We start from the raw sequence: 22,743 nt of genomic DNA on the forward strand, positions 1-22,743 counted from the left end.
TTTTTTTTTTTTTTTTTTTTTCCCCTTAATTGCTTTCTTTTAAAGAAAAAAATTAAAATGGGTGGTACCAGGATAGATCTATGGTGGTGGAGGTATTGATTCGCTGGGCTAAAAAGATTGATAAAGTATAATGAAACAGATACTACGTACCTTACAAAAGAATCATGAGTGTTTCAAAAATTTTTTTGAAATTGCTATTGGATGGCATAATAATATTTTCAATTATAATGTTTATAATAACTATAGAGATTTTATTTCAAAAAAAAAAAAAAACTATAGACTTATAATTATCAATCTTAGTAGGTCCATTTTCACTTTGCACAGGAAACTCCAAAACAACAATATACTTGAATTGGACATTTCAATGTAACTTAGACAATTGACAATAAATAGAACACACCAACATATATGAATATGAATAGTTTGATCAAAATTAATATTTTAATTCGGATCAAGACAATACTACTTTTAATTCGGTTTGAACTTCAGACTTCTCTTAAGAAATGAGAGTGCTCCTATATAATAACCCGCACTGCAAAGAGTTTGGTTGAGAAAGTATTTACAAGAATCGAATTCGTCGTCTTTTGATACAAGAATCGTGTTTTACTTACTTAGCCACCCATTTCTGAATAAAGGAGGAAAAGACCAGAGGAAGGTTTAATCCAAGGGAAATGTGGTTTCATCAATTTCCTTTTGACCAAATAATTGAAAAGGGGAGGATATGGTGGTATTTGAAAACCTAATGTACACAACTAACAAGAACTGTGGAATGAGAAAAGGAATCCTCTTTAGTCTTTTCTTAATATATAGATGGTCCTCCAATATTATATAATCAGTGTCTTTTTTTTTTTTTTTTTGGGTGAATTCTCTACACCGGCCCTCTTCAATGCTTATCCCATGCATGATTAGTGCTATTATTATCTCTGTATGGTCCAATCTTAGTAGATGAAGACGCGAGTTGCCACTTGGCATTATATTGCCACCACAACATGTACTGTTAGAAATCTCGTTGTTTCCGTCCAACTAAAGAAAACGACATATTTTTTTTAGAAAAGAGGCTTCCGACCAATATACTGATTAAAAGGAAGATCCGAAATTTAAAAACTCTCATCAAAATTTCCGTCCTAGTCTAATTTTTGGTTGAAAATAACAATAGCGTCTAACAGACAAAAATTACACAAAAATTCTAGAGGGTAACTCACCATTCTTTCAGATGATACAAGATGGATATATATTCCCTTTATGTACAGGAAATATTATAACTTTCAGTTATCCATTTTGATTTATTTTATTTTTAGTTTTCGATTTAAAAACAAATGTTCTATTTTTTTAGTCCACAATATAATGTTCTTAAATGCAAGAGGGCAGGGGTTTGATGAACTGTTCACAAAATGACGGAATTTTGCCTATCTAGGATTGTGGTGTAGCTCTGATTCTCTTTCTCATCTCAGGCTGATGATACAGATTTAATCCACTTTTAATGCTATTATTCTAGTAATTGGGAAATTGAAAATGTGAACAAATTAAAGGTTTAATTTGTATGCATATTCAATGAATAATATTACAACCATGAACGAACGTACAAGTACAAACATAATACATTATACATGCATGGAAACTACCACAACAACTCTAACAGCCAGTGCAAATTGGAACATAAACTCTAGTCTTCTTTATACAGCAAGTCGTCATCCTCCTCTTCATAATATAAATAGTTGGTCGGGCCATGACAACAGGAGAAAGTGACAAATTTATGCATGTTTTGGTTACATTGAGGGCAGGACTCAGCCTCTGAAATTTTATCCAAATTAGATGAGTAATTGAGAGTACAATAAGGGTGTTGATGGAAAGAAGAAGAACTATTAAGCATCTCATAGCAATCCATGAATGCTTGTTCAAAATCATTGGCATGTGCATTGTTCTTCCATTTCTCATACTCATTCAAGACTCCTATCATTTTGTCACTCATATCACATGCAATTATTCTTTTCCCTTTGCCCAACAAAGCCCATGATCCAATTGTTGTGCATTTATCTTCATAAGATAATAATTTTCTGAGTCCTTGCAGAATTTCATCACTCCCTTCATCAAGTCCAACCTTATTTAAATATTGGATCCTAGATGAGGCCATACTATAAAGTCGTGTCCAAAAGCGCTTATAATAATTAGTATGGTCAAGTACATAGTCACATGCTCTGCTCACCTCTTTGCTCACTTCTTCAATCATTTTTCCTCTTCTTCCGAGATATGCAATTTTCATATCCATTTGGAATCTGGAATCAACTTCTTGTACCTTAACTATAAATTCTAGAACTTGATTAATGTTATTGCCTCCACATAAAAAAAAGTACTTTTCATCATCATCAATCTGTTCAAAAGAAAAATACATAAAACAATATAATGTTTTAATAATGCTTAATTGAATGTTCATTAAAAATTAAAAAAAAATAAATAATGAATAAGAGTACTAATTTTGTTTTAAGCATGAGGGACGTACAAGCTAAGATAATTGAATTGTAGTGTGGCAAATTGTTCTATGGACCCAGGTCCACCTTACGAGGTGGATTCGAGTCCAAAAATTCATAATTTATCTTCTTAAAGTTTACAATTTGAGTATTGGAAATGCACAATTACGATGTTCACAAATTTTTTTCTCCAGATTCATAATTTCAAATTCACAAATTTCCTTCTTCATATTCATAATTTTTACTCAAGATCCATCTTGCAAGGTGGATCCTGGTCCATGGTATAACAATTGATTATAGTGTATAATAGGTTGTAGGCATGCAGTTTAGCTTAGCTTAGCTTGTATTTAATTGCCACTAATTAAATAGAAATTTAAAATTGAAAATGAGGATTCATAACTTACCCAATTGTTTAGCATCCATTCGAAGGGCCAGGAGCGGGACCATCCTACTACCAGATTAAGATTCCAAGATTCTTTAATCCAAAGTTCTTGTTCCATCTCACGCGTAAAATTGTATGCACGAAACTGATGAATAAAATATTATTGTATTTATATAAAATGGTAGAATTCTAAAATTATAATTTTTTACTGAATTTTTTTCTAAATAAATAAAGATAGGCATGTACATATAATAAGGAGTAAGAGTTTAATTATAAAATAGACATACCGAACTTTTCATCTTCATCTCGATGTCTTCTATCCAATCATTGATCTTTACGCGGACCTCTCTCGCAAAATTATGTATTTGTTTGTTAATGTCATCAATCACACGGTCAGCACCAGAAGTTATTTCCCTCAACTCATTTTCTAATGAAGGGATTATACCACCTAATCCCGTTGTTGGCCTTTCAAAAAGTCGATATCCCCATGTGAATAACATGTGCAATGCATTATAATGAACCAATCTTCCTCGGTTGTCCAGTGAAATGACAATAGGGTCACCACCAACTTGAAAAGTTGGGAAGCACTTGTCTTTCAAAAATCTTAAAAATGCTGGATTCAATACAAGATTACCTTGGTAGATATCATTATGCACTTGTATATGCTCATCTAGATCATTTATAATTGGAACCCAGATTATAGATACTACTTCTGTGGAAGCCGCAGCAAATGCATAAAAGGGGTAGTGTTTGCCAGATGATATTAGCAATAGCATTCCCTCCCCTTCAAACTCCTCTTTATCATTTTCGAAATTGAGTATCAATTTAACAACGTCCCGGATATTTGAAGAATTATCAAACGCATGTAACAACATCTGGTAATTTTCTTCTGCCCTTTTTGCCTCTACATACATAAAACTATAATTAATCTCATTGCTAAATATGATTTTTTTTGGTAAAATCTATGTAATCAAAGTACTGTAATTTTGGATTTAATTAATTATTTTAATTAGAAAAATTTAGCGATTATTTGTTCGCACAACAAATTAAAGTTTAACTTTTATGGGGAATTTATAATAACTTCATATGCACTAGAAATTACGATCGCGTTCAGGTGCGTACTGGCTGCCCAGGAGAGAACTGCGGACGAATCACAGCTCGCCACGTGTTCGGAATGTAGTTGCACATAATGTTATAACTAGGTGCACGTAATGTTATAACTAGGTGCACATAGGTGCACCCAGGTGCATAAATGCTAACAAGGTAAATTACTTGCACCTGTAAGTAAAAATAGGTGCACACGTGCAAGTAAAATATATCACAAGTGCAAGTAAATTGTACAATGAGCATCAATATAATACTAAGTGTACCTAATGTTATAACTAGGTGCACATAGGTTGCACCCAGGTGCATGAATGTTAGCAAAGTAAATTACTTGCACAAGTGCAAGTAAAATGTATTGCAGGTGCAAGTAATATGTATTACAGGTGCAAGTGAATTGTACACTGAGCATCAATACTAGGTGCACCTAATGTTATAACTAGGTGCACCTAATGTTATAATTAGGTGCACCTAGGTTGCACCAGGTGCATGAATATTAACAAGGTAAATTACTTGCATTTGTAAGTGAAAATATTTGCGGAAATAGGTGCATGAATATTAACAAGGTAAATTAATCGCACTTGTAAGTGAAAATAGATGCGAAAATAGGTGCACTTGTAAGTGAAACTATGTGCACTTTTGAGTGAAACTAGGTGCACTTTTAAGTGAAACTGGGTGCACCAAAGTTTCAGTTATTTACGAAAATACCACCGCGTCATTTTTTTAAAATTGCATTTGATTCGTTGATCTGGACACGTGGACGACTGTGATTTGTTCGCAGTTCTCTCCTGAGCGAGAGTACGCACGAGAGTGCAACCCCTATAAATTATACGCTATCCATAATTATAATCATAATAAACATTTCGTAACTAAATATTAAATAAAATATTAAGCCAACCTAGTAGTGGGAGGCTGGAAGCCAGAATCTCTTTGATTTTGGTGGATACATTGGACACTTCCGTCATTATCTCATTTTCTGGCCTGAAGGATAAGAGCATGGCTAATTAATTAATTAAAAACAAACATCAATAAATCAATCTTCACTATACTTACTTATTTACGAATTCTTTTTTTGAAGATCACTTATTTACGAATTCTTATTTAAACCCAATTTATACTTGTTTTTGTGCAATGTAAATTAATGCTTTGAAATATTTTTCTACTTTATTATATTGTATTAATGATTTATAGATATTTATATGATATATTACAACTAATTATTTATAATAATTATTGAAAAATTAGATTAAGGCAGAATATATGTAATTTAATTTATACAAAGTTAAATCAGGTAATCTTACTTGAGGCCCAAAATAAGGAGGTGAGCATAAGCAACAATATTTCTTGCAATCCAATAGTTCGCCAAAAACATTGATGATGAATGTCGAAGCTCAACCATAAGCGTGATGAGATCAAACATGGATCTTATTGACTCATTAAAAAGAATTTCATTGTCAGGAGATAGCATTGACCTCTGACTATTTCTTAGAGTAGCCAAGTTGTAGGATAGTCCTTTCCGATGACATGATTGTGAGGCAACTTTAGATTTCCCTTGGATGATTGCAAAACATGCTAGTAACATTACTCCCTTAGCATGCCACATATACTTTGACAACAAACTTAGTAGATAAATAGCAGTTGAGTGACTATCATCATAGCTTACGCAAGTGAAGGCTATCTAAAAATGAGAATGAAATTTAAAAGAAAAAAGTCATTATAATTTGTACTCATATAACATTGTATGATGAATGGGGGATCTATATACACCGTACCATACCACGAAAGAGAGTTGTAAAACAACAAATGAAATCTCCTTCTGGATTTGTTCTTGTAACTGTAACCTGCCTTGCTTTGCTTCTCGAGGAACCTACACTCATACTCCATTAACACAAAGCTAGTGTAATGAAAACAAGAATGCAACTATTTCTAAGCAGGAACAGTAAGAACATTTAAGAAATTTCTCTTTAGTCTATGACTATTCGATGAAAATTTACTTGGTGACATTGATAATAACAGTATGAATTTGTATTATATATGCGCTCATTTAGGTGATTATATGATAAAAATTCATTCACTACTATAGGCGCATATTATATATATACACATAGGTAACTAAGTCTATATATTTGTCATGAAAATAAATTAAAAAAATAATTTAATGCAAATATGTATATTGACAAACCGTATTGAAATTAAAAATGTCCTTCACAAACTTGAAAAGACAATTAGCATCAACATCTATGCCACCATTAGGATTATGTGTATCCTTAACTTGTTCTATGATGATCTTCTCCTCAACATGAGTCATTTGTAGTTGTGAAATAATTGTTGTTGATAGAGAGAGGGGTTGAGTTGCCATGTCTTGTAGGTAAGAGAAGATGAGGAAAATTGGCTCGTTGAAAAGGAAATAATTAAGGTTTACTTGCAACAATTATGGTCATGATAATGCAGCTAGCTATTATATAACATTGGAATTAAAACCTTGTTGAAGAATTAATTGACTTTGCTTCAAATCACCGCAAGGAAAAGAGCCAAACTGAGGAATATAATCACACTTTTGGACGTTCAGTTTTGGATTATGTGATAACCATTCTTCTTGCTTCCAAAACACAAAAGTAAAATAGAATAACAAGAATGTTAAGTATTTTTTGTTTTGAAAAATTTCCTGTCTCTTTTCTTGCCCTTATTTTTTCTACTAATTCTTCAGAAACAAAAAACAAACTCCTCATGATCATATTTATATACAAGTTTATTTTGCCTGGACTACATACCAATTTAATAGCTAATCTTTTTGGAGGCTTTGCAGCATCACCACCAGAGTTCAAAACATATTCGAACACCAACTAACATAACCAAAAGAATTCCTAAGTCATTAGTGAAGATTTCATATTACTCCGGTGGCATATACCACTTCAAAGAGGAGCAAATTATGTTCAAGTACAAAATGTTTATTTTGTCTGTTAAGAGTCCACATCGAAAAATAAAGGAGAAACAGATAGTCATGGGTTATATTATTAGTTAATTCGTTGGATTTGGTTTTTTTAGTGTGTTTGTTTCATCCATGTGCATTATATAGTCCAATTGAATTGAATAACCTTAGCTTGGTCAAATCTTAGATTCTAACATTGTCAAAACATCATAATTGTTTGTATATGTAGATCAAAAGCAGAAACAAAATAGCTATGAAGTATAATAAAGTACTTTATTAGAAAAGACAACACTCAATAGACAACGGTTAACCGTTGCCTTTGTACGTGACTTCTAACAACACCAATCTTAACAACAGAAATTTTGCCTCAAAGACAACGATTTTTAACCGTTGTATATGTCCTTTTTTCTCGTAGTGAGTGCACATATACTCACCAGAATTTTCAAGTAATCCACAATGAAACTGTGAATTGAACTTCTTCTAGCTTCATCTTCTTCTCTTCCTGTTTCTTCCCAATTGTCCAAATTTACCAAATCGTTCGGTTCGGTTTGACTTTTAACCGAACCATTCGATTTATAAGAATCTCGAATTATTTGAATTTTTGGTATATTGCTAGTTCGGTTCGATTTGATTCGGTTAAGATAAATCGAACCGAATTATCCAGCCTTAGTTTCTTGCATCATAAAGGAAAGCAAGAAAAGAGGGACAAATTGATAAGTTTTGTCCATTTCAAATATTATTTTAAATAAGTTTTCATTGAAATTTTGGCCCTTTAGCCAACCCAATTCTAAAAGTACCACTATAAAGGAAGGCGCAAATTAAATTATACTCTGGACCATGGTCCACAATGTGCATGACTGATACTGTAGTTGTGTTGAACTGACGATACTGCAGTTGTGTTGAAAGGAAATTGCAGTTGCGCGGAACTGAGGTCGTTTCATCCGTTCAACACACTGCAGTATCAGTTCAACACAACTGCAATTCTAGACAGATGAAATAGCCTCTGTTCCGCGCAACTGCAGTTCCCTTTCAACACAACTGCAGTATCAGCCATGTGCATGGTCCACGGTATAACGACGGAAAGGAAGGCTAGTACAATGGGAATGTGATAATTTCATCAATTTCAAATCCTTTCGATCAAATAATTAAATAGATATACATAGGGACTTAGCAATTAAGAATAGTTGATAAGCGGAATGTTAATTTAGTGTCATGTTAAAGAATTTTGAGTCGAATATTCTTTATCCTAAAAAAAAAAACCTGATTAGTTTAACAGTTGTAGATGAGGTTATTGAATGCTAAATTTAAAAACAAATGTTCTATTTTTTAGTCCACAATGTTCTTAAATGCAAGAGGGCAGGGGTTTGATGAACGTTCACAAAATGACAGAATTTTGCCAATCTAGGATTGTGGTTGCAGCTCTGATTCTCCTTCTCATCTCAGGTTAATGATACGTAACAGATTTAATACACTTCTAATGCTATTATTCTAGTTGGGACATTTAAAACCTGAACAAATTAAAGATTTTTTTTGTATGTATATTCAATGAATAATATTACAACCATAATACATGCATGTAGACTACCAGTACAACAACTCTAACAGCCCATGCATGCAATTGGAACAACATAAACTCTAGTATTCTTCATAGCAAGTCTTCATCCACTTCTTCTTCGTAATGTAAATAATTCGTCGGGCCATGACAACAGGTGAAAGTGACAAATTTATGCATGTTTTGGTTACATTGAGGGCAGGACAAATTCTCTGGAATTTCATTCAAATTAGATGGGTGATTGAGAGCACACAACAAGAGTGTTGATTGGAAGAAGAAGAACTATTAAACATCTCATAGCAGTCCCTGAATGCTTGTTCAAAATCATTGGCATTTGCATTGTTCTTCCATTTCTCATACTCATTCAAGACTCCTAACATTTTGTTTCCCATATCACATGCAATTATTCTTTTCCCTTTGCCCAACAAAGCCCATGATCCAATCGTTGTACACTCATCTTCATAATGATAAGATAATAATTTTTTGAGTCCTTGCAGAATTTCATCACTCCTTTCATCAAGTCCAACTTTACTCAAATATTGAATCCTAGATGAGGCTACGCTATGAAGTCGTGCCCAAAAGCACTTAAACTCATAAGGTCTAAATGCATAATCACATGCATAGTCACCTTCATAATCGCGTGCTCTACGCACCTCTTTAATCACTTTTGTTCTTCTCCCAACGTATGCAATTTTCATATTCACTTGGAATTTGGAACGAATCTCTTGTACCTTAAGTATAAATTCTAAAACTCGTTTGACGGTTTTAGGGGCTTCATTCCCATACATGTGTTGGGGGTGGGCCTTGAAGACACAATGAACTTGTTTAGAATAGCAATGGACTATAGTTTTGAAGTGGGTTAAAAGAGCATGGATTGATGGTGAGGTGCTTAATGTTCAAGTAATAATTAACTTAAGTATCATTCTTGTTATAATCCTTTACCCAAAATGATATTTGTGATGATAGGTGATATGAATTGAGATTGTATGATCTTTGTGTAAGGCTTCGGCTCTTGTTGTTGTGATAGGTGATATGGTTTGAGTTTGTAGGATCTTATTGTAAGGCTTAGGCCCTTGTTGCTTTGATGGTCACTTTTGGACCAAAACCATGTATGGCTCTGTTGCCTTTTTTTTGAGTGATAATAAAGAGCAAAGTTTGATAAAAAAAAAAAAAAAAAAACTCATTTGACGTTATCGCCTCCGCATAAGAAAATGTACTTTTCATCATCATCCATCTGTTTAAAAGAAAAATACATAGAACAATATAATGTTTAATTGAATCGTTCATTTAAAATAAAAATAAATAAATAAATATTGAATAGTCAGTAGTAATTTTGTTTTAAGCATGAGGGGACGTAATAATTCCGGCAACTAATTAATTAGAATTGAAAATAAGAATTCATTACTTACCCACTCGTTTAGTATCCGTTCGAAGCGCCAGGAGCGGGACCATGCTACTACAAGATTAAGATTCCAAGATTCTTTAATCCAAAGCTCTTGTTCCCTCTCACGCGTGTAATAGTATGAACGAAACTGATGAATAAAATATTATTATATTTAAATAAACCAGTTGAATTCGACTTGTACATATACCGAACTAAATAAAGATAGACATGTACATATAATATGTGAGTAAGAGTTTAATTATAAGACAGACATATACCGAACTATTCATCTTCGTCTTGATGTCGTCCACCCAATCATTGATCTTTTTCCGGACCTTTGTCGCAAATTTATGTATTTGTTTGTCAATGTCATCAATCACACGATCAGCACCAGAAGTCCTTTCCCTCAACTCATTTTCTAATGAAGAGATTATATCACCTGACCTAATTGTTCTCCTTTAAGAAAGTTGAAATTGCCATGTGAATATCATGTGCAGTGCATTTGAATGAACCAATTTTCCTCGTTTGTCCAGCGAAATGATAATAGGGTCACCCCCAACTTGAAACGTTGGGAAGCACTTGTCTTGTAAAAATCTTTAAAATGCCGGTGCAATCCATTTTTGTGTATCCAATACACGATAAAAGGGGTGATAGATAGCATCATACATTTGTATATGCTCATCCAGATCATTTATTATTGGAACCCAAATCATCCTTTGTCTTTTGGGCGCCTCATAAGCATAAATGGGAAAGTGTTTGCCGGATGATATTAGTAATAGCACTCCCTCCCCTTCAAACTCATCTAATCCCACTGAACGTGAACGGCTCTAATATAAAAGATATTTGGAGGCCATTAGAAGAGGTGTAGTATTTCACATAAGAAAAGTCATAACAAATGTTTATATATACCTGCACCGTATGGTTGTCCCGAATTGACTTCTCTTTATTATTTTTAACATTAAATATTAATTTAAGAACCTTCAAGATATCCGAAGAATTATCAAACGCATGTAACAAGGCTTGATAATTTTCTTTTGTCCTTTTTGCCTCTACATACACAAAATTATAATTAATCTAATTGCTAAATTATGATTTTTGGTAAAATCTATTTAATCAAAGCACTGTAATTTCAGATGTAATTAATTATTCAAATTAGAAAATTTAACGATTATTTGATCGCACAACAAGTTAAAGTTTAACTTTTACGGTGAATTTATAATAACTTCATATGCACTAGAAATTATATGCTATCCATAATTATAATCATAAACATTTCGTAACTAAATATTAATATAAAATATAAAGCCAACCTAGTAGTGGGAGGCTGGAAGCCAGAATCTCTTTGATTTTGGTGGATACATAGGACACTTCCGTCATTATCTCATTTTCTGGCCTGAAGGATATATAAGAGCATGTATGTCTAATTAATTAATTAAAAATAAACATCAATAAATCAATCTTCACTATACTTATTTACAAATTCTTAATTAAACCCAATTTACACGTGTTGTTGTGCAATGTATAAATTTCTACTTTGAAATATTTTTCTACTTTATATTGCATATATTAATGATTTATATATTTATACAAAAAATTACAACTAATCATTTTTAAATATTATTGAAGAATTAAATTATGGCAAAGATCGAATATATGTAATTTATACAAAGTTAAATCAAACGGTCTTACCTGAGGCCCAAAATAAGGAGGTGAGTATAGGCAACAATGCCTCTTGCAATCCAGTAGTTTGCCAAAAACATTGATGATGAATGTTGAAGGTCAACCATAAGCTTGATGAGATCAAACATGAATTTTATTGATTCATTCAAAAAAGTTTCATTCTTAGTGGGTAGCATTGAGTTTAAACTTTTTCGTAGAGCAGTCATGTTGTAGGACCCTCCTTCCCGATGACATAATTGTGAAGCAACTTTAAATTTTCCTCGGATGATCGCAAAACATGCGAGTAACATTACTCCCTTAACATGCCACATATACTTTGACAACAAACATAGTAGATAAATGGCAATTGAGTGACTATCATCATAGCTTGCACAAGTGAAGGTTACCTAAAAATGAGAATGAAATTTAAAAGAAAGAATTCATCATTTGTACTCATCATCATATAAAATTGTGTGATGCAGGTAGGATTTATATATGTCATACCATGAAAGAGAGTTGTAAAACAACAAACGAAATCTCCTTCCGAATGTGTTCTTGTATTTGTAACCTGTCTTGTATTGCTTCTTGAGGAACCTAAACTCATACTCCATTAACACAAAGCTAGTTTAATGAAAACAAGAATGAAACTATTTCTAAGTGGAATTGTAAGAACATTTAAGAAATTTCTCTTCGGACTATAGTTATTATTCAACATAAAATTACTTGATTACAAGGAGCTGAGGGTTTTACGCAAAGCACACATTTGTGTAGTCACTTTGAACTTTCACTTAAATCAAAAGAATTAAAAATTTTGTACAGGTATTAATTGACATTGCTTCAAACAGCCATAATGGAAATAACCAAACTGAGGAATATAATCACACTTATTCCATGCAAATCTTTGATTGTTTGTCCATTATTTGTTATCATGTGAGAAGCCTATCATCTTGCTTCCAAAACACAAAATAAAATGTTTGAACACTTTAATTTCTGGCAAGGCCTATTTAGAAAAAATATTATAACAATATCCCATAAAATACCATGATCTGAGGAAAGAAATAGAATTTACCAACAAAGTTGGACAGTAGAAATTGGAAGTAGTAGTTTACCGTCTCAGATTTTCCATGTTCATCACCATCCTCGTCACTTCCTTCTTCCTCATCAGGATCATCTTCATCACTCTCTGAATCCTCATAAGAAGATTCATCTTCATTTTCAGAATTATCTTCATCACTCTTTGAATCCTAAACTCATACTCCGTTAACACAAAGCTAGTGTACTGATGAAATCAAGAATGAATCTATTTCTAAGCAAAATTGTAACATCATTTACGAAATTAAATCTCTCTTTCAACTATGATTATTCAATATAAAATTACTTGGTGACATTGATAATGATAGTATGGATTTATATATATATATATATATATATATATATATATATATATGCATTGTATATATACACACAATGGTAACAAAATATGTATATTTGTGATGATGAACAAAATTTTTAAGGTACGTAGTTTAATGCAAGTATATTAACAAACCGTATTGAAATTGAAAATGGCTTCCACAAACTTGAGAAGACAATTTGCATCGACATCTATGCCACCATTAGGACTATGTGTATCCTTAACTTGTTCTATGATGATCTTCTCTTCAACATGAGTTATTTGTAGTTTTGAAATCATTGTTCTTGATAGAGAGAGGGGTTGGATTGCCATGTCCTGGATAAGAAAATAATTAAGATATACTTGGATGGGTTATGGTCATGATAATGCAGCTCTTATATAAGATAGGAATTAAAAATCTTGTAGAAGAACTAATTGGCTTTGCTTCAAATCACCGCAAGGAAAAGAACCAAATTGAGGAATTTAATCACACGTACACTTATTCCATGGAAATCTTTGATTGCATGTTCATTTTTGGATTATGTGAGAAGCATGTCTTCTTACTTACAAAACACAAAAGTAAAATAGAATAACAAGGATAGATGTTAAGAAAATTGAAGTATTTTTTGGTTTCGAAGAATTTCTGTTGTCCCTTAGCTTATTTTTTCTACTACTTATTCTTGGGGAAAAAAAAAAAAAAAAACTCCTATATTCATCATGATCATATTTACATACAAGCTAGTTTATTTTGTCTGATCTACCAATTTAATAGCTAAGATTTTTGGAGTCTTAATTAAACAACAAAAAGAAGAAAAGAGCTATAGTAAAGTAAAAGAATTAAAGAGGAATGTGGATATTATAGAGCTTTATCTACCTAAAGATCAGAAGAACTCATCAGTGATGATGAAGTAAACATTGTAGTATTTGATTTTGTGGCCCAATTCAAACACTTCAATTACAAGAAATTTTCTACTTTCCTTCAACTCCACCTACTCTTCTATCATATACATGTTCTTGATTCTTGATAACTAATACACTACAAATAAAAAGTGCAACTAACGTGGATTCAACTAAATGTCATATCTCTCTCTCACATGGGCAAAGCATGGAATTACTCTAAATTTTTTTAATTCGCTTTTGAATAAGTTTGTCATTGTCTTTGTCTTCATTTGTTGACCGCTTCTTTTTTGTTGGTAGTGTCTCAAATTGGGTTAGGTGCTAGTTTGCAAAAAAAAAAAAAAAAANAAAAAAAAAAAAAAAAAAAAAAAAAAAAAAAAAACAGAACATACTTGGTCTTAATTAGTTGTGTTACATTAAAAAAAAATAGATGTCTGCAATCCCTAATAAATTGATTCTCTTATATTAATATTTATAAAATTGACCCCATCACTTTTTAGCCATTGCTCTTTGAAAAGAAAATAATATAATTGAGCTTTGCTTAAATCAATTCTAATTGGGATGATCTTTAAATTATTTTTACAATAATACATAATAATGCAACTATTATATAACTTAGGAATATAATTAAAAATTTTGTAGAAGAATCAATCGACCTCGTCACTAAAGAATCAAATTGAGAATATACAATTACACTTTTTCCATGAATAACATGGATTATATGTCAATTTTTGTATTATATTATGTGAGAAGCTTGTCTTCTTACTTCCTAAACACAAAAATAAAAATTAAAGATTAAAGGTGGAGGTAGAGAATAGAGCTTTATGCATCTAAAGAATAATTGAGTGATGAAACAAAGCATTGTAATATTAATTTTGTGGTCTAAACATCTTACAAGAATTTTTTTACTTTCCTTCCGCTCCACTCTTCATCATGTTCTTGATCAATTGATGATTGTTGATAGAGACTAGAAGAAAAAGTACAATGCAGATTTAGCTGTACTATCTAGTTGAACAAAAACATCAAAATTATATTGTTTGTATATACGACGCATAGATACAAATTATAATAAAATGCACACATACTCACCAGCATTTTCATGTAATTCAGAATATAATGAAACTCTAAATTGAACTTCCTCTTCTGGGGTCATTGACAATGATGTAAGATTTTTCTGTATAATATAAGTTATATATTAAAACTTTAATTATGCGGTGTAAGTTAATTAGACTTATTAAGTACTTTGATTAGATTACTCATAATAATCTCAATACACTATCTAAGGTTTTGAGTCAAGTATGAGACCAAACGTTAAATATGAGACAAAACATCACTAATAATCGCTTAGACTACATTGATATCTAACATTTGGTATAAGAACCCTAATAATCTTTGTCTAGTTCATTGTATTGCTTTGAATACAAAATTATTTCAAAAATTAATATTAATTTCATGTACATAGAGTTTTTTTGTACATGGTTTATTTTTCAAAAAATTTGCCTCGAATTGTGTTGCTTTTCCAAGTTGTTTCCGCCGGCGACCACCAGTATCTCGTCCCCCTCCGATGCCGCGCATCCGAACATTGAGTGAGCCATGGCAACAACTTGCTCACTATTCTCTGTCTGTCTCACTCATGTTCTGTGCTAGGTAGAAGCAGTAAATTAACGTTTCTAGTAACATAAGTGTTCCCTAAAATGGATCCCAAAACAGAAAAGAAAACTCTTGGAAATCATAATCTGCAACACCCACCACCTATGAAACCAGAATCACGCTCCCCACCAAGAACAACATTAATCCTAGTACCCTTAAGGGAACCAGCCTTGCAAAACTCCCCACATCTTCAATCATATTTCTTCTTCCAACATATGCAATTTCCATATTCATTTGGAATTTGGAACCAAGTTCTAGTACCTTAAAATACAAATTCTAGAACTCGTTTAATATTATTGCCTCAGCATAAGAAAATGTACTTTTCATCATCAATCTGTTCAAAAGAAAAATACATATATAGAACCATATAATGTTTTAATAATGCTTAATTGAATGTTCATTTAATATATATATATATATATATTGAATACGGAGTGAATTGTAGTGTATAGTATAGTAGGCATGCAGTTTAGTTGAGGTTTTTGGTTAGTCCACGAAATGTTTTGAGCTGACCTTAATTCAATTAAGGGGAGTACGTGCTGGTCGGATTGATTTTTTTATTTAATTTTTTTTTATAGAGAGAGGGTTTGAACTTCTAATCTCTCTTAAAAGATAAGAGTGCACGACCACTCACACCAACTAAGATGGTTTGGATTATTGAAGTACAGTTGAGGGAGGATTCATGACTTACCCAATAGTTTAGCCTCTTTGGAGTACCAGTATTGGAACCATCCTACTACAAGCTTAAGATTCCAAGATTCTTTAATCTTAAGCTTTTTTTTTTTTTAGGTTTCCGACCAACATACTGATCAAATGGAAGATCTGGAAAAATGATGATCAAAATTTCCGTCTAATTCTAATTTTTGGTTAGAAATAGCGTCCAACAGACAAAAATTGGATGAAAATTATGAAGAGGAACCCACCAATCTTTCAGATGATACAAGATGGATATCAATTCCCTTTTTTTTTTTTTTCTTTTTTTTTTGGGAATATATCTATTCCCTTTATGTACAGTATAAAATATTATAACTTTCAGTTATCCATTTTGATTTATTTTATTTTTAGTTTTCGATTTAAAAACAAATGTTCTATTTTTTTAGTCCACAATATAATGTTCTTAAATGCAAGAGGGCAGGGGTTTGATGAATTGTTCACAAAATGACGGAATTTTGCCTATCTAGGATTGTGGTGCAGCTCTGATTCTCCTTCTCATCTCAGGCTGATGATACAGATTTAATCCACTTTTAATGCTATTATTCTAGTAATTGGGAAATTGAAAATGTGAACAAATTAAAGGTTTAATTTGTATGCATATTCAATGAATAATATTACAACCATGAATGAACGTACAAGTACAAACATAATACATGCATGGAGACTACCACAACAACTCTAACAGCCAGTGCAATTGGAACATAAACTCTAGTATTCTTCATAGCAAGTAGTCATCCTCCTCCTCATAATATAAATAGTTGGTCGGGCCATGACAACAGGAGAAAGTGACAAATTTATGCATATTTTGGTTACATTGAGGGCAGGACTCAGCCTCTGAAATTTTATCCAAATTAGATGAGTAATTGAGAGCACAACAAGGGTGTTGATGGGAAGAAGAAGAACTATTAAGCATCTCATAGCAATCCTTGAATGCTTGTTCAAAATCATTGACATGTGCATTGTTCTTCCATTTCTCATACTCATTCAAGACTCCTAATATTTTGTCTCCCATATCACATGCAATTATTCTTTTCCCTTTGCCCAACAAAGCCCATGATCCAATTGGTGTGCATTCATCTTCATAAGTTAACAATTTTCTGAGTCCTTGCAGAATTTCATCACTCCCTTCATCAAGTCCAACCTTATTTAAATATTGGATCCTAGATGAGGCCACACTATAAAGTCGTGCCCAAAAGCGCTTAAATTGATAACGTTTAAATGTATAATCACATGCTCTGCTCAACTCTTCAATCAGTTTTCCTCTTCTTCCAACGTATGCAATTTTCATATCCATTTGGAATTTGGAACGAACTTCTTGTACCTTAAGTATAAATTCGAGAACTTGTTTAATGCTATTGCCTCAGCATAAGAAAATGTATTTTTCATCATCATTCATCTGTTCAAAAGAAAAATACATAGAACAATATAATGTTTTATTAATATTTAATTGAATCGTTCATTTAAAATAAAAAATAAATAAATATTGAATACGGAGTACTAAGCATATATGAGGGGACGTACAAGCTAAAATAATTGAATTGTAGTGTATAGTATAGTAGGCAAGCATGCAGTTTAGCTTAGCTTGTACTTAGTTACCACTAATTAATTAGAATTCAAGCAAGTTGAGGATTCATGACTTGCCCATTCGTTTGGCGTCCAGTGGGATCCTCTGACTAGAAGCAAAAGATTCCATGATTCTTTAATCCAAAGCTCTTGTTCCCTCTCAAGCATGTAATCATACGAGCGAAACTGATGTATAAAATATTATTGTATTTGTATAAAGTGGTTTAAATTCCAAAATTAATATAGACAAGTACATATAATAAGTGAGTAAAAGTTTAATTATAAAATATTCATACCGAACTTTTCATCTTCGCTTCGATGTCGTCTACCCAATAATTGATCTTTTTGCGAACCTCTCTCGCGAAATTATGTATTTGTTTGTCAATGTCATCAATCACACGGTCAGCACTAGAAGTCCTTTCCCTCAACTCATTTTCTAATGAAGGGATTATATCACCTAATCTCGTTTTGCTCCTTTGATAAAGTTGAAATCCAAATGTGAATACCATGTGCAGTGCATTAGAATGAACTAATCTTCCTCGTTTGTCCAGTGAAATGACAATAGGGTCACTCCCAACTTGAAAAGTTGAGAAGCACTTTTCTTTTAGAAATCTTACAAATTCTGGTGCAATCCATTTTTGTGGATCCAATACAACATAATAATCATCAGACATTTGTATATGGTCATCCAGATTATTTATAATTGGAACCCAAATCGTCCTTACTTCACTGGGCGGCCCCGCAAAATATGCATAAATGGGGAAGTGTTTGCCGGATGATATAAGCAATAGCACTCCCTCCCCTTCAAACTCATCTACTCCCATTGAACGTGGTGATGACCCTCTCTAATCGAAAAGATATTTGGAGGTCATTAGATTATTTCACACATGCATATATATATATATATTGATAAGATAAGTAAGAACAAATGTTTATACATACAGGCCATGTATCTTTATACCAAATTGGCTCCTCTTTATCATTTTTGACATTGAATATCAATTTAAGAACGTCCAAAATATTTGAAGAATTATCAAACGCATGTAACAATGTTTGATAATTATCTTCCATCCTTTTTGCCTCTGCATACACAAAATTATAATTAATCTCATTGCTAAATTATGATTTTTGGTAAGATCTATTTAATCAAAGTACTGTAATTTTGGGTTAAATTAATTATTTTAATTAGAAAAATTGAGGATTATTTGTTTGCATAACAAAGTTTAACTTTTACAGTCAATTTATAATAACTTCATATTCATAAGTATACATGAATTATAATCATAAACATTTCGTAAGTAAATATTAAAATAAATATTACGCCAACTTAGTAGCGGGAGGCTGGAAGCCAGAATCTCTTTGATTTTGGTGGATACATGTGACAGTTCCGTCATTATCTGATTTTGTGGCCTGAAGAAGAAGAGCATGGCTAATTAATTAATTAAAAACAAACATCAATAAATAAATCCTCACTATACTTATTTACGAAGTCTTAATTAAACCCAATTTAAACTTGTTTATATGAGATATTACAAATAATTATTTATAATAATTATTGAAAAATTAGATTAAGGTAGAATATATGTAATTAATTTACTTTATACAAAGTTAAATCAAGTGGTCTTACTCGAGGCCCAAAATAAGGAGGTGAGCATAGGCAACAACACTTCTTGCGATCCAGTAGTTTGCCAAAAACATTGAAGATGAATGTCGAAGCTCAACCATAAGCTTGGTGAGGTTTAACATGGATCTTATTGAGTCATTAAAAAAAAATTCATTGTCAGGGAATAGCATTGAGTTTAGACTATTTCTTAGAGCAGTCATGTTGTAAGATAGTCCTTTCCGATGACATAATTGTGAGACAACTTTAGCTTTTCCTCGGATGATCGCAAAACATGCGAGTAACATTACTCCCTTAGCATGCCACATATACTTTGACAACAAACTTAGTAGATAAATGGCAGTTGAATGACTATCATCATAGCTTACACAAGTGAAGGGTATCTAAAAATGAGAATGAAATTTAAAAGAAAAAAGTCATCATTTAATTTATACTAATATAAAATTGTGTGATGAAGAAGGGTTTATATATACCATACCACGAAAGAGAGTTGTAAAAGAACAAATGAAATCTCCTTCTGGATGTGTTCTTGTAATTGTAACTTGTCTTGCATTGCTTCTCGAGGAACCTAAACACATACTCCATTAACACAAAGCTAGTGTGATAAAAAATAGTAACGGAACCATTTCTAAGCAGGAATAGTAAGAACATTTAAGAAATCTCTCTTTGGTCTATGATTATTCGATGAAAATTTACTTGGTGACATTGATAATAACAATATGGATTTGTATTATATATGCACTGCATTTACGTGATTATATAATACAAATTCATTCACTATCGATGCATATATATACAATGGTAACTAAATCTATATATTTGTCAAGAAAATAATTTTAAAAATAGTTTAATGCAAGTATATTGACAAACCGCATTGAAATAGAAAATGTCCTCCACAAACTTGAGAAGACAATTAGCATCAACATCTATGCCACCATTCGGATTATGTGTATCCTTAACTTGTTCTATGATGATCTTTTCTTCAACATGAATCATTTGTAGTTGTGAAATTGTTGTTCTTGATGGAGAGAGAGGTTGAGTTGCCATGTCTTGTAGGTAAGATAAGAAGAGAAGAATTGGCTCTTTAAAAAGAGTAATTAAGGTTTACTTGGGTTGGTTTTGGTCATGACAATGTAGCTCTTATATAACATAGAGAGATAAAAATATTGTAGATGAATTAATTGAATTTGCTTCACGGTAAGGAAAAGAACCAAACTGAGGAATATAATAATTTATTTCATTATTGGATTATTATTATATGAGAAGCTTGTCTTCTTTCTTACAAAACACAAAAGTAAAATATAATAACTAAGGAAGTTAAGGATAGTATTATTTTTTGTTTTGAAAAATTTCCGCCCGTCTCTTTCCTTCCATTACTTTTATTACTTATTGTTGAGAAAAAAAAACAAATTCCTCATAATCATCATATATATATATAATACAAATTTTATTTTGTCTAGTCTATATACCAATTTAATAATAGCTAAGCTTTTTGGAAACTTGAACAACAAACAAAATTAAAAGAAGAAAAAGAACCATTGTAGAAGAATTAAAGATGGACGCATGCACATATAGCTTTATCTATCTAAAGTAGAACTCAGTAATGAAGTAAAGCATTGTAATATTGATTTTGTGGCCCAAACATTCAAACAGTTTATATGAACTTTTCTACTTTCCCTCAACTCCACTCTTCTATATATCATGTTAAGTTGTTGATTCTTGATTTCTTGATAACTAATACACTACAAATACTCAAAATAAAAAATAAAAATTCTATCCTACTCGTGTATAATAGGCCTGTATCATATAGCACCTCTCTACTATGAAGTTTCTTTCATTTCTTTCATCATAAAGGAAAGCAAGAAATTAAAGAGGGGCAAATTGATAAGTTTTGTCCATTTCAAATATTATTTTAAATAAGTTTTGGTTAACATTTTGTCCCTTTAGCCAATAGTGAAAGCCCAATTCTAAACGTACGTACCACTATAAAGGAAGGCTAGCTAGTCCAATGGGAATGTGCTCTCTATCAATTTTCGTATTGATCAAATAATTAAAAAGATATAGATATATAGGGACTTTACACTTTAGAGCAGTTGATAAGTGGATTGTTAATTTAGTTGCAAGATTGGATGATTACTTTTTGTAGAGGTCAGTGTGTCATGTTAAAGAGATTTGAGTCGAATATTTTTCTTAACTTGTAAAAAAAATAAAAATAAAAAAAACCCGACTACTCTCACAATTGTGGCCTGGGGTTACCGGATGTTGTATTTAAGAAAAAAAACATAAGAGGGTATACATGCACCCAATTCAAATTGCACAAGAAGTTACAATGATGGATTGTGCTCCTGTATAATAACCTGCACTGCTATGCGTTTGATCGAGAAATTATTGGCAAAAATTGAACTTGTAGTCTTTTGATACAAGAATCATGTTTTATCCACATGGAACTTTTTGGGGTAAAGATAAGGGGAAGGTTTAATCCAAGGGGAATGTGGTTTCATCAATTTCCTTTTGACCAAATAATTGAAAAGGGGAGGATGTGGTGGTATTGAAAACCTAATGTACACAACTAACAAGAATTTTTGAATGAGAAAAGGAATTGAATCCGCTTTATTCTTTTCTGATCTTAATATGGTCCTCCAATATAATCACTGTCTTTTCTTTTTCTTCTTCTTTTTTTTTTTTTCTTTTCTTTTTTTGTTTTGTTTTGTTTTTTGGTTGAACTCTCCACACCCTCTTCAATGCTTATCACAGGCATATATGATTGGTGCTATTATTATCTCTGTATTGTCAAATCTTAGTAGATGATGAGGTTGGTTGACCCTTGGCGTTATATCAAGAAAATGCAAGAGGAATATTATCTATCCATTTTGATTTATTTCATTTTTAATTTTCAATTCAAATAAAAATGTTGTATTTTTAGTCCACAATGTATGATTTTAATTTTCATCTTGAAGCTTATGATGTAGAAGTGTTAGACTCTGTAGTAATAAATAAAATTAAAAATATCGGACTCCAATACATGTTGTTAACGCTGTGTGCAATCCATTGGTGAACAACGAATGGCTGTGGGATCTTTTCATATGAGATGCCCATAATCTGGCTTATGTACTGAGATAACTGTGCCATTTCCCCGTCTTCCTGTTCTGGCTCGGTTGTTTGTGGTCGTCCCATCTTGGTCGGTGCGCCGAAGGGTGGGCCGCACATGTTCTTTTTCCCCTATCATGGATACCAATAATTTTCTGGGTGAAAAAAATGAATTAGAATTATTTTTGGGCCTTTTGACAGTAGTGGTCTGCTGCGTGCATAAGCTTAATGGTCAGTGTGCACTCAAACATAATTTAGGAGTTCAATACCTTTGCAAGAGTCTGGAGTATTTCGGCATTGTTTGGAGCAATCGTGGTGTTTTCCTTGGCACACACATCTTCCATTTCTA

At 32.1% G+C, this 22,743-nt stretch overlaps 3 protein-coding genes across 6 annotated transcripts; all 3 read right to left on the reverse strand.

The window, feature by feature from the left end:
* Positions 1–1,628: 1,628 nt before the first annotated feature.
* Positions 1,629–6,366, reverse strand: LOC116028307. The gene is made up of 7 exons (XM_031269971.1): positions 6,131–6,366; positions 5,726–5,815; positions 5,250–5,626; positions 4,847–4,929; positions 3,135–3,751; positions 2,870–2,992; positions 1,629–2,368 (listed from the first exon to the last, which is right to left on the reverse strand). The coding sequence occupies exons 1-7, from the start codon at positions 6,305–6,307 to the stop codon at positions 1,664–1,666; spliced, it is 2,172 nt and encodes a 723-aa protein (XP_031125831.1). The 5' UTR covers positions 6,308–6,366; the 3' UTR covers positions 1,629–1,663.
* A 3,738-nt stretch (positions 6,367–10,104) lies between these two features.
* Positions 10,105–13,187, reverse strand: LOC116028309. 3 transcript variants are annotated; one of them, XM_031269975.1, is made up of 7 exons: positions 13,019–13,187; positions 12,582–12,707; positions 11,977–12,066; positions 11,503–11,879; positions 11,124–11,206; positions 10,723–10,862; positions 10,105–10,640 (listed from the first exon to the last, which is right to left on the reverse strand). In XM_031269975.1, exons 1-7 carry the CDS (start codon positions 13,160–13,162, stop codon positions 10,410–10,412), a joined length of 1,191 nt encoding a protein of 396 aa, XP_031125835.1. In that variant the 5' UTR covers positions 13,163–13,187; the 3' UTR covers positions 10,105–10,409. The 3 variants fall into 3 exon arrangements, with proteins under 3 accessions (XP_031125835.1, XP_031125834.1, XP_031125836.1); XM_031269974.1 differs by having other exon boundaries at positions 12,582–12,716; XM_031269976.1 differs by lacking the exon at positions 10,723–10,862 and having other exon boundaries at positions 10,477–10,640; positions 12,582–12,716.
* A 3,739-nt stretch (positions 13,188–16,926) lies between these two features.
* Positions 16,927–20,413, reverse strand: LOC116028308. Of its 2 annotated transcripts, XM_031269973.1 has the most exons (8): positions 20,178–20,413; positions 19,786–19,875; positions 19,314–19,690; positions 19,008–19,096; positions 18,629–18,768; positions 17,983–18,531; positions 17,765–17,872; positions 16,927–17,519 (listed from the first exon to the last, which is right to left on the reverse strand). In XM_031269973.1, exons 1-8 carry the CDS (start codon positions 20,352–20,354, stop codon positions 17,484–17,486), a joined length of 1,566 nt encoding a protein of 521 aa, XP_031125833.1. In that variant the 5' UTR covers positions 20,355–20,413; the 3' UTR covers positions 16,927–17,483. The 2 variants fall into 2 exon arrangements, with proteins under 2 accessions (XP_031125833.1, XP_031125832.1); XM_031269972.1 differs by lacking the exon at positions 16,927–17,519 and having other exon boundaries at positions 17,642–17,872.
* Positions 20,414–22,743: the final 2,330 nt, after the last annotated feature.

Source organism: Ipomoea triloba, chromosome 9 (genome assembly GCF_003576645.1).
Source record: "Ipomoea triloba cultivar NCNSP0323 chromosome 9, ASM357664v1".
In the NCBI taxonomy this organism is placed as follows: Eukaryota; Viridiplantae; Streptophyta; class Magnoliopsida; order Solanales; family Convolvulaceae; genus Ipomoea; species Ipomoea triloba.